The sequence below is a fragment of the Schistocerca americana genome, chromosome 10, assembly GCF_021461395.2.
Source record: "Schistocerca americana isolate TAMUIC-IGC-003095 chromosome 10, iqSchAmer2.1, whole genome shotgun sequence".
Taxonomy (NCBI): domain Eukaryota; kingdom Metazoa; phylum Arthropoda; class Insecta; order Orthoptera; family Acrididae; genus Schistocerca; species Schistocerca americana.
The window spans coordinates 142,878,452-142,891,596 of record NC_060128.1 but is presented as its reverse complement, the minus strand read 5'-3'; the positions used below and the strand labels follow the sequence as shown (position 1 = coordinate 142,891,596).

At 40.2% G+C, this 13,145-nt stretch overlaps 1 protein-coding gene across 1 annotated transcript in view; it reads left to right on the top strand.

Annotated features, from left to right (window-relative positions):
* The window catches only part of LOC124552535 (WD repeat-containing protein 61), a 42,112-nt gene that overhangs the window by 15,361 nt on the left and 13,606 nt on the right, over positions 1-13,145 (top strand). The window contains exon 6 of the mRNA XM_047126851.1: positions 2,075-2,168. Within this exon, the coding sequence (XP_046982807.1) occupies positions 2,075-2,168 (94 nt within the window). The remainder of the gene's footprint in view (positions 1-2,074; positions 2,169-13,145) is intronic.

Sequence of the window (13,145 nt, the reverse complement as noted above, 5' to 3'; positions counted from 1 at the left end):
AAATGATTTTTTCCTTGGCAGGTAGCTTACTTATTAACACACTGCATGTCTCCCAAACGATTTCTACAATATATCTCTTTCTGTATCCAACATTTGTGGGTTTGTTTTTTTCTTGGACAGTGTCAGATTAAGTTCTTGGACTAAAAGCTGTTCAAGCATATTTAACTTCCCTACAGGGAGAACTTACTTTCACCTGTAACTTACTGTTAAGCTTTGTTCAACACATGACTTCTTATAAAAACCTTTGCTTGTCGTCATCTTGAAAGTTGCCTAAGTAGCATTTTCAATTTCAGCATCTGAAAACATTAAGATGTATGTAAGAATAGTGGTAGGGAACGCGTGTTTAAGAAATTCGTGCCTGTGGAAACCTGGATTTATAGTGTTGCTTTCTCACTAGAGGCCAGGTTGCTATTTTGTAGATTTTATTAAATGTCTTGATGACTAAATATTGTAAGATTGCTTTCTGGATCGTCATCTTAAATGCATTTTGTGTGTTGTACAGGAGCAGTCGAAGGGCTAAGGATACAGGTGTTTCACAAAACCCCTAAAATAATGACCAACATATCTGTACCCTCATAAAGTACAAACCTCTCGAAATTTTGAGTCATATTATGTTGCTCGGGGACTGTGTTTTTCTATTTTAGTCTATGCACTGAGGTGATAAAAGTAATGGGATAGCTCCTAATATCCTGTTGGACCTCCTTTTGCTGGCATAGTGTAGCAACTCGATGTGGCATACACTCAACAAATTTTGGAAGCCTCTTGCAGAAATATTGAGCCATGCTGCGTGTATAGCCATCCATAATTGCAATATTGTTGCTAGTGTACGATTTTGTGCATAAAGTGTCCTCTCGATTATGTCCAATGAAAGTTCAATTGTATTCGTGTCGGGTGAGGGTGACCAAATCATTCACTCAAATTGTTTAGAATTTTCTTCAAACCAACTGTGAACAGTTGTGGCCTAGTGGTACAGCGCATTTTCATCCATGAAAATTCAGTAGTTGCTTGGGATCGTGAAGTCTGTTAATGGCTGCAAATGGTCTCCAAGTAGCTGAACATCACCATTTCCATTCAATGATCAGTTCAGTTGCACCAGAGGGCCCAGTCTGTTCCATGTAAACACAACACACACGATTGTGGAGCCGCTGCCAGCTTGCGTAGTGCCTTGTTAACAACTTGGGTCCTTAGCTTTGTGCAGTCTGCCCCACACTCTATCTGTACCATCAGCTCTTACCAAGTGAGGTCAGGACTCATCTGACCTGACCACTGTTTACCAGTCATCTAGTATCCAACAAATATGGTCACAAGCCCAGGAGAGGCACCGCAGGCAGTGTCGTGCTGTTAGAAAATGCACTCTCATAGATCATCTGCTCCCATGGTCCATTAATGACACATTTCGCTGTACTGTCCTAACAAATACATTTTTCGTATGTCCCACATTGATTTCTGTGGTTATTCTGCACAGTGTAGTTTGTCAGTTGGCACTCAAACAACACTGCTGTCGATCGTTAAGTGAAGGCCATCGGCCACTGTGTTCATGGTGAGAAGTAATACGTGAAATTTGGTATTCACAGCACACTGTGGATCTTGGAATATTGAAGTCCCTAACAGTTTCCAAAATTGAATGTCCCATGTGTCTAGCTCAAACTATCATTCAGCTTTAAGTCTTCTAATCTCGTTGTATGGCTGTAATCATGTTGGAGACCTTTTTGCATGAATCACCTGAGTGCAAATGACAGCTCCGCCATTGCTCTGCCATTTTGTACCTTGTGTACGGGATACTACTGCCACCTGTATATGTGCATATCGCTGTCCGAGGCCTTTAGTCACCTCAGTGTAAATTAAAATAAACATTGTCTGTGCTGGGAGGAAGTGCATTTAACGTAAGCTACCTGTAACATTTTCTTTAAATCAGTCACTTATTTTGAAGCTACTGATTTGTTCGATTTTGAGAGAACATTCAGTCAATACATTGTGCTTTTTGGTTTCTTGATGTGCTGAATCTTTTTTGCTGACTGTATGATCATTTGAAACTTTTCATTACATTAAATTTGGTGATTTCTTATGTCGACAGGTCACGCTATGCCTATACGTTCCCTGTGCTTCTCTCCAGACTCCCAATTATTGCTGACAGGATCGGACGACGGTCACATGAAGCTGTATGACGTGTACGTGCCACGATGAATATCTGCAAATTAATGATTAGTGTACGCAAGAGTAAGTCAAATGAAAACCTGGAATGTAAAGTGAAAATTGAAAACGTGCCAGTATACCATATGTTGGCAGTGTTGTGGGAAATGGTGTAAAGAATGCTGGCTCCTAGTTCTTGCTATGGAATTTGGAACAGATTTTTCCACTTCCTGAGGATTTGTGACAGGATAATCTATCAAATACAGTTGTCAGAGAACCTGATAAATGAAGATAAAAGGTGCAACTTGAGAACTAGGCTAAGGGATTTGGTACTCACAAGGGAACCTCCCCATCGCACCCCCCTCAGATTTAGTTATAAGTTGGCACAGTGGATAGGCCTTAAAAACCTAAGCACAGATCAATCGAGAAAACAGGAAGAAGTTGTGTGGAAATATGAAAAAATAAGCGAAATATACAAACGGATTAGTCCATGTGCAAGATAGGCAACATCAAGGATAATGTGAGCCCAGCAGCACCGTGGTCCCGTGGTTAGCGTGAGCAGCTGTGGAGTGAGAGGTCCTTGGTTCAAGTCTTCCCTCGGGTGAAAAGTCCGTTCGTTTCATTGACGTCTCTGTTCACTGTAATAAATTTAGTGTCTGTGTTTTGCGATCGCACCGCAAAACCGTGCGTTTAGTCGACGAAAGGACGTGCCTCTCCAATGGGAACTGAAAACATTTGATCGCAAGGTAATAGGTCAACCGATTCCTCCACAGGAAAACACGTCTGATATATTCTATATGACACTGGTGACGGCATGTGCGTCACATGACAGGAATATGTTGTCGACCCACCTAACTTGTACACTTGGCGAATGGGTAAAAAGATTCTTCTACCTTGCCTGATTTAGGTTTTCTTGTGGATGTGATAATCACTCCCAAAAAAGTGATGAAAACATAAGTGTTTGTCACATAAACCGTAAACCGAAAATAAAAAGTTAAAATTTTCATCCAAGGGAAGGCTTGAACCAAGGACCTCTTGTTCTGTAGCTGTTCATGCTAACCACGGGACCATGGCAATCCTGACCTTGCTCTTTCCTTGTTGTTCCCTGTCTTGCGCATGGACTACTCAGTTTGCATATTTTGCTAATTTTTTCATAGTTTCACACAACTTCTTCCTGTTTTCTCGATTGATCTGTGTTCAGTTTTTCAAGGCCTATCCACTGTGCCAACTTATAACTAAATCTGAGAGGGGTGCGATGGGGAGGTTCCCTTGTCAGTGTTACCAGCCATCTCGCCTGTTACGTGGTTGTTCTAAGAGGGATGTGGTTCATGGGCCATCAGCTCAGGCACTTGGTGGCAAGAGGAGAAAGGAAAGGGACAGGGGAGAGGGAAGTGTGTGAGAAAATATCAAAGGGTATAATCAACTAATAGTGTCACTAGTGTGTATATTCTTCTTCTTGTTTTTCTCCCAATATTTGAGCCATCTCCAGAGTGAACCAAAAGACTGACACTCCAGCACTTGCTCCATCCTTCATAACTTGCAGACCGCACCTCTGCGTATCCGTCCACAGATACACAGCTGCCAGAGACATTGATAGATGATAAAAAAGTAAAATATGCATCATTTAGATCTGTGGCTGTGCGGTCAGTCTACACTGGAATGTTGACGTATCACTGTGAGCTGCACTGTGATGTGTTTGTAAGTTTGTTGCAGAAAGCGCCGGGTTCTATAAATTATAAATGCTGAAGCCACTCTTTCTTTTAATTAAATTCTTTAACAAGTGAATTTCTATTGCTTCTTTGACCACTGAGTTCCAAAACGATAAAGTAGATGCTAAAATTCAGCATTTTCGTGTAACTAAGTGACCAGAGTCAATGCAATTCTCTGCCACAGCAGCTTTATTGGGCTGTGAGATCTGCATGAACCTGTATACCTTCAGTGTCCTGTACATCTTTCATGGACTGTAAGAGGCATCTGTCCGATGTATGAATGACCACATTCATAGGGGATCTTGTAAACTTTTGCCTCCTGAAGCATCAGATCATCTCTAATGGAACCCTAGAGTGGTGCTTTCTTCGGGAAAGGATGAAAAATCACTTTTACTTTGTGCTTGCTGTGCTTTTTGGCTATTGGCTTCCCATAAGTGGAAGGAAAACCGTGGATTTAAATCTTTCCATATCTTTTTCTGCAATCCTTGTGACACCTATGATTTAATTTGTAGTGCTTTAGGTATCTGCTGTGGAGAATACGCATTGGCTTCAAAAATTCTCTTCAAGTGTAGAAGCTTATCCTGCAGACTGCTCTCATCAGCAATAATATGTGCTCTGTGAACCTAAGTTCTGAGAACACTAATCATCCGGGAAGAATGGTGGAAATTATTTACACATAAATACTTGTATATGTCTGTATGTGTCCAGTTTCCGTTATACTGGGTCCCAAAGTACCATTCTCTTTGTGCCAAACTCAAGACATTCAAAAATCAGAGGCATCACTCCTTTTCAGTTTCCATTGTAGACTGGATTTGTCCATAGACGGAAATCAGGTGGTTTAAAAATTCTTGTTGTTTATCATCACCTTGGGGCACACTATACGAACATGTCGTCAACATATCTCCAAAACACTGTGGGCTTTAAGCTAGTGGATTCCAGTGCCTTTTTCTCAAAATCCTCCACTAAAAACAATTAGCTCAGTCTGAAGATGGGTGTATGATTTATTACAAGGAGGAGGAGGACGAAGAAAATTTATATGGTTCCACACCTAAAATTTAGTAGAGCAGTCATTGAGCTGTGCAAACATAAAGGTGGATGACCTGTGTTTGGTCATTAAAAAATAGTACAGAAAAAAGTGAATCTGTGAACACAGCTGGACATATAGAAGAACACATACTCATTTTGGTACATGGCATTATTTTTGTCTTGCCCATGTGGAAGTGGTGGAGTTGCCCCTACTTGAAATGCTATAAAGTACCAGAGTTCTTCCACAACTGTTGACAGCATTTTTATTGAAGTGAAAATGCTCCAGTTGCCAATTATATTGTAGTGTAATTCATGCAACTGGCTTAAACTCATTTAGGAATTCTTATGAAGTGAATTGAGAATTTATGTCATGCGCAGTGTAGTCGTAGAATAAAGTCTATATGCAAACACCAGTATTACCCGCAGGAAACACAGCGACCATGAGGAATAAAGGTACAGTTACACTGCCACAGGCCATATATTATTTGTTTATTACTTGTTTTACTGAACAGGTAAGAGCAACTCAGATATTCATTGCTCTGATGGCAGCATGTAATTTTCAAACTGCCGCTCAGTGCCATTGTCAGTAAAGCATCAGGGCGACGAATGTCTGAAGATGCTCTTGTCTGTAAAGTAAAATTAGTTGCAGACCACATAATACTGTTGGTTGTTCATATATTTCAGAGTTGTTTACAGCTCTTTGGGATGTTTTTCATAACCATGTACTCTTACCTCTTGATCCTTGTATCAATTTCTTGTTCAGTTTACTTTATTGCATTTCCTCTTACACTAGAATTTTTCGTTCTACACAAGGTCTTCCTCTCGTTCTCTTGTATGGAGGTTCCCAGCAATGTATGTTTTGCAGCCCTTATTCACCCCATAATTTCATCACATGCCCATGCTATTCTGAACACTGTTTTCTCACCTCTTTGGTTATGTACGAGGGTGGTTTGAAAAGTTCTTGGAACGGAATAGAAAAAAAGTACTTCCATCACTGAAACTGTTTTTATTTTTCAATGTAGTCTCCTTGTAGATTAATTCACTTGGTCCAACGATGTTCCAGTGCCTTGATCCCATCTCGAAAATGAAGTGTCCTCCAGGCATGCAAAATAGTGGTCAACTCCGGCTATCAATTTTTTGTTCACAGTGAATTTTTGGTCACCAAGAAAATTTTTCAGTTTTGGGAAGAGATGGAAGTCTGACAGGGTCATAGCAGGTGAATAAGGTAGGTGGGGCAACAATTCATACCTTATTTGGTGTAATTTTGCCATGGCGACGGCACATGTGTGCGGCCACACATTGTCTTGATGAAAGATGACTTTCTTCCTTGCTAAACCTGGCCTTTTTTTGCATATCTTTTGTTGCAATTTGTCCAGGAGGTTCTTTACTGGAACTTGGGAATTGTGAAATACATTTTTCTGGTGGGAATTTTGTGCTATGTCAGTTTGGGCAAACAGTGATGGAGCACCACATTTCTAAGAGGAATCCTGTCATTGGTGTACCATTTTATTGTCTAACAATTAGTATTTTGCAATCATATTGAGGTGACAGGGTTTTACTTTCTACCAGTGTCATTTTGCAGCATGACAATGCATGTCAACATACTGTCTGTGCAACAATTGACATTAAGGAGCTTGTGTTCTGAAATACAAACACACTTACCAGTCTGACCATCAGCAGTTTCCACTTATTTGACCTACTCGAAGAGGCATCATGAGTTAAACTGCACTATTGATGAGTATGTTCTCTGGGCTTTACATGAGTTGCTTCAGAGACATGTGGAAGTGGTTTCTTAGGCAGTAATCCACAAGCTACAGAGGTGATAGAACACATTAAACTGAAAACACTTTATTTTCATTGGGAAAATTGCAAAACTCTTCAAAATAATGTTGAGAATGAAAGTGACTATGTTGATAAAATAATGCTGTGTATTCACTATTTTTTTTAATAAAAAAAGGTTTTCATTTGACTTCCTCTTGTAGTGACATTGTATAATAAGACCACTGCTTCTAGCATACATCTGTGTTCCTATACAAAGACCATAATTCTGGCTTCACATTTATTTTCATAAAACAATGGAAAATCCAGGATGGAATGTTCAATATTATGAAAAGTTGCTACTCTCCATATAGTGGACACTGAGTCGCAGAGAGGCCCAACAAAAAGACTGTCACAAATAAGCTTTCAGCCAACAAGGCCTTTGTCAGAGAGATACACGCACACGCGTCATGCATACGCAATTCACATGTATGTTTGCGTGGTGATGGTGTTTGTGTGTCTGTCTGTCTATTTCTGACAAAGGCCTTGTTGGCCAAAAGCTTATTTGTGACAGTCTTTTTGTTGCGCCTATTTGTGACTCAGCATCTCTGTTGTGTGATGAGTAGCAACTTTCCTTTTTATAATATTGTTGTTTTCGTAGATGTATCTGTTCCAGTAAGTTAAAGTTTCCTCATAGTATAGTTCTTGTTATTAATGTTACTTTTAGAAGTTTAGTGTGAACAATTTTATGCGATACTGGAAAGTCCTTGTTAGAATTCAGTCTATGTTTGTGTGCTCCAAAGGAGGATAAAAACTCGTAAGCTAAGCTACCATTTTGTGGCTGTATTTGTGTGATTAACATTTGGCAGTCTTTCACGTATGTGCACAACTCTGTATTGGATGCAAACTAAATACTGTGTACTATCATAGTGGTTACTTTAATAGGCCCCACGCTGGCTGCTAGTTTGTGTAATGATTGATTTTGCTCTCTTCAAACTGTAAGGCAAGCCTTGAAGTACTTGCTCCTCCCTTCCCCTCCCCTTGTTGTTACTCCTCTCACTAACCAGAGCAGTCCACCTGCCCTGGCCAATGTAACCACATGTTTGCTTATATGTGGTTTTATTAGTTAACTCTATGAAAGATTTTCTGAAATTACATGACAAAATAACACCGTCTGGCCACTTTTTGTATAGCTTTATTTGAGCCGAGATGTTTCAGATTCCCACCCATCTCCAGTTGGTGTAATACATTTATACAGGATGTCCCAAAAATTTTGTGACAAACTTCGAGCTGTTGTAGAGGGTATCTTGAGGAACAAATTGAAGATAGTAACCTGTGACCGAAGAAATCATCTAACGGTGCCATAGAGCATCAAAGTTACAGGTGGTGGTGCCTGCAGCTAGGCCTCCCTTTGCCAGCAAATATGACTTTGTACGCTGACGAAATGGGCCTTAGGCGGAACGTCTCGCAATGTTGTTAGTTATTCAGTAATCATGACTGATTGCGATGACTAGCTGTTGGGTAGAAACGCCTTGTCTCGTATGAGTGTGATGCTATTTACCTCGGTGGATCATGGCGTCGGGCACAGGTTTCCATTCACAGTTTATCTTTCTTGTCGAACCCTCTAAAATATCCAGTTTTTTTCAGTATACAGGAGAAAAATAAACTGCAGATGGAAACCCATATCCAAAGCTGTCCTCCGCCAAAGCAACAGAGCATTGCATCAGTGAGAGACAAGACTTCTCTATGCAGCAGCTAGCTCCATCTTCTCCATTGGCATTTGTTGCAGTCAGCCATGATCACTGAATAACAACATTGTAAGATGTTCCACTTGCGATCTGTCTGCATACAAAGTCACGTTCGCTGCTGAAGGGTAGCCTAGTGCCAGGTGTTAAGGCCTATAACTTAGCCACTCTGTAGTGTCATTAGATGATGGTTCTGGACATGAGTTCCTATTCTCAATTTGTTCTACAAGACACCCTCTACATCCGCTCTAAGTTTGTTGCAACAAATCTGGAACACCCTGTATATTTATCAGAACAACTCTTTTATTAACTAAATTTTGCACGTTGCAGCTGCCCTAATAATTAGTTTCCCAAATTGTGTAATTATGTTTTATTAATAGATAGGTGCACTTTTGTTCTGTTACAAAATAATTTGTTGTTTTGCACAGAGCAGCTGCAGCATTCAAAATTCTGTAATTCAGTCTGAAGCCACAGAGCTCAACTGCCATGAACATGAATAAATTAACATTGTCTGAAAATGTAGCTACAATTTCAATCTTCAGTGAATTTTGTTTTCTGGTCATTAGGCCGTGGTCTGAGGTAATCAGCACAGAACTGTGCTTCGGACCATGGCCTAATGCCCATGAAAGATAATTAATCAAGAATGCAAATACAGGTTGTGAAAGTCTGCATTAGCTGATCGATTTCTATCTTGTTTTTATGCCTGTGAATTGTTCAGTGCTACAGCTACTCCATCCACAATCTGTATTCTACCTAGGACCTTCCAATATTTTATGTGCACCATATTTGATATTCTTGTACTATTTTGATGTATTCTATCAAGTGATACTGCATTGTTGTTGTTGTTGTTGTCGTCTTCAGTCCTGAGAGATGGTTTGATGCAGCTCTCCTTGCTATTCTATCCTGTGCAAGCTTCATCATCTCCCAGTACTTATTGCAACCTACATCCTTCTGAATCTGCTTAGTGTATTCATCTCTTGGCCTCCCTCTACAATTTTTACCCTCCACGCTGCCCTCCAATGCTAAATTTGTGATCCCTTGATGCCTCAGAACATGTCCTACCAACCGGTCCCTTCTTCTTGTCAAGTTGTGCCACATACTCCTCTTCTCCCCAATTCTGTTCAATACTTCCTCATTAGTTACGTGATCTACCCATCTAATCTTCAGCATTTTTCTGTAGCACCACATTTCGAAAGCTTCTATTCTCTTCTTGTCCAAACTATTTATCGTCCATGTTTCACATCCATACATGGCTACACTCCATACAAATACTTTCAGAAACAACTTCCTGACACTTAAATCTATACTCGATGTTAACACATTTCACTTCTTCAGGAACGCTTTCCTTGCCATTGCCAGTCTACATTTTATATCCTCTCTACTTCGACCATCATCAGTTATTTTGCTCCCCAAATAGCAAAACTCCTTTATTACTTTAAGTGTCTCATTTCCTAATCTATTTCCCGCAGCATCACCCGACTTAATTCGACTACATTCCATTATCCTCGTTTTGCTTTTGTTGATGTTCATCTTACATCCTCCCTTCAAGACACTGTCCATTCCGTTCAACTGCTCTTTCAAGTCCTTTGCTGTCTCTGACAGAATTACAATGTCATCGGCAAACCTCAACGTTTTTATTTCTTCTCCATGGACTTTAATACCTACTCCGAATTTTTCTTTTGTTTCCTTTACTGCTTGCTCAATATACAGATTGAATAACATCGGGGACAGGCTACAACCCTGTCTCACTCCCTTCCCAACCGCTGCTTCCCTTTCATGCCCTTCGACTCTTATAACTGCCATCTGGTTTCTGTACAGGTTGTAAATAGCCTTTCGCTCCCTGTATTTTACCCCTGCCACCTTTAGAATGTGAAAGAGACTATTCCAGTCAACATTGTCAAAAGCTTTCTCTAAGTCTACAAATGCTAGAATGTAGGTTTGCCTTTCCTTAATCTGTTTTCTAAGATAAATCGTAGGGTCAGTATTGCCTCACGTGTTCCAACATTTCTGCGGAATCCAAACTGATCTTCCCCGAGGTGGGCTTCTACCAGTTTTTCCATTCGTCTGTAAAGAATTTGCGTTAGTATTTTGCAGCTGTGACTTGTTAAACTGATAGTTCGGTAATTTTCACATCTGTCATCACCTGCTTTCTTTGGGATTGGAATTATTATATTCTTCTTGAAGTCTGAGGGTATTTCGCCTGTCTCATACATCTTGCTCACCAGATGGTAGAGTTTTGTCAGGACTGGCTCTCCCGAGGCCGTCAGTAGTTCCAGTGGAATGTTGTCTACTCCCGGGTCCTTCTTTCGACTCAGGTCTTTCAGTGCTCTGTCAAACTCTTCACGCAGTATCGTATCTCCCATTTCATCTTCATCTACATCCTCTTCCATTTCCATATTATTGTCCTCAAGTACATTGCCCTTGTATAGCCTTCCACCTTTCTGCTTTCCCTTCTTTGCTTAGAACTGGGTTTCCACCTGAGCTCTTGATATTCATACAAGTGGCTCTCTTTTCTCCAAAGGTCTCTTTAGTTTTCCTGTAGCCAGTATCTATCGTACCCCTAGTGAGATAAGCCTCTACATCCTTACATTTGTCCTCTAGCCATCCCTGCTTAGCCATTTTGCACTTCCTGTCGATCTCATTTTTGATATGTTTGTATTCCCTTTTGCCTGCTTCATTTAGTGCGTTTTTATATTTTATCCTTTCATCAATTAAATTCAATATTTCTTCTGTTACCCAAGGATTTCTACTAGCCCTCGTCTTTTTACCTACTTCATCCTCTGCTGCCTTCACTACTTCATCCCTCAGAGCTAGCCATTCTTCTTCTACTGTATTTCTTTCCCCCATTCCTGTCAGTTGTTCCCTTATGCTCTCCCTGAAACTTTGTACAACCTCTGGTTTAGTCAGTTTATCCAGGTCCCATCTCCTTAAATTCCCACCTGTCAAACAACATTAAATCGTTTGTGATAATAGAAAGAGACGAATACATGTGTTAACATAACATCATGTTACTTGGCAGCGGTGACATGTTATTCTACTGAAATGTTAAGAGCATTCTAATATACTAACAGAGCAATTGGGAGTCATTCAGGCATGGTATATTCAGAGAAGTCTTACATTTTACATAATTCATTGTGAGTATTCGGACTAGGATCTTTTCGTTCCCGGGTTTGATTCCCGGCGGGTTCAGGGATTTTCTCTGCCTCGTGATGACTGGGTATTGTGTGATGTCCTTAGGTTAGTTAGGTTTAAGTAGTTCTAAGTTCTAGGGGACTGATGACCATAGATGTTAAGTCCCATAGTGCTCAGAGCCATTTGAACCATTTTGAACTAGGATCTTTTGCAAGTGTTAAATTTTAACCCTTAAGCACATACAAGGAGGTGCCCACCCTTCTTTGATACTGCTTCTTGTTCTGAAATGTTTTTAGCCACCTATTAGGAATTTCCTGAGCTACAAAGAGTGTAAATACTTACTAACATAATAACAATCTTCACAGTCAAATACTGTAAATGTATTCATGCAACTTATGTGTTGCCGTGTGTAAAAGTGTGAATACACATTAATGCGAGCCACATTCTAAAACTAAGATCTGTTTTGTCTTAAAAAATACTCACAAGAAAAGGTTTTTTTTTTTTATCGGCAGTACTATTTACTACATATCAACTTTACTTTTCCACGTATTGCCATTCACAATTGTACACTTTTTGTAATGCTGCACCAGCTTCAACTTCTCTGCTTAGAACTCTGCCATTTAGAAACTGAACCAGTTGATTACACCAGTCTTGAGTTCGTTGTTGTCTTCAAATTGTTGTCCACCTAGCCACATTTTCAAATGAAAGAAGAGGAAGTAATCGCTTGATGCAAAGTTGGGACTGTGCGGAGGGTGATCGAAAAGTTTGCAATGAAACTCTTGAATCTTCTCCTTGGTTTTGGGAGCAGTGTGGATGTGTGTTGTTGTTAAGGAGGATTATACCAGATGAGAATTAAACATGGCATGGCTTTTGGATTCCACGTCTCTGTCTGTTTAGTGTTTCGCGGTATAGTATATGTCCGCTGTAATTGGTGACTCACGGTGCATGAAATCAATCAGAACGCTCTTTACATTTTAAAAAAAAGGTAGGCTTTTCTTTTTTGTCTTGAGAATGATGGCTACTTCTCTCTCCCCCCCTCCTTCCTCCCTCTCCTCCCTTTTTTTGGGGGCACGGGGGGGGGGGGGGGGTGAACTTGAATGGCACCACTGTTGTTTCAATTCTGCAGTGGTGTATGATATCCATGTCTTGTACCCCCATATCAATGTGGGAAAACAAATCATCTCCATCTTGTCTGTAGCATTCCAAAAACTGTCATTCACTTGGCATTCTTTGCTCTTTGTGACGATCAGTGAGAATTTTTTGAACCCCCCTCGCATACAGTTTTGATGTCCAAGCTGTTAAGTGACAAACCTGTAACTTGAGGTTCAAGCAACATTCTGAAATTCATTATACACAGCACTAATGGTCAATTCCCAATCACCTCAGGGGTTTTGGTTCACGTGATTCACGATATCGTTGGTCTGACGATCTGCCCTCACCGATTAGCAAATGACTACTGAATCAAACCAACACTGCAGTGGTTTCCTAAAGTGTCAGTAGACAGTGCTGAAAATGTGAAACTTCATTCAAGCTTACCTTCAGTTAAATATAGGTCACTGGACTTTGCTTTTGGAATATGTCTCATAGTTAGGACTTAGCTTTAGCACAAGTATAACAGACAGGAATTATGTAAATTGCAAAGTTA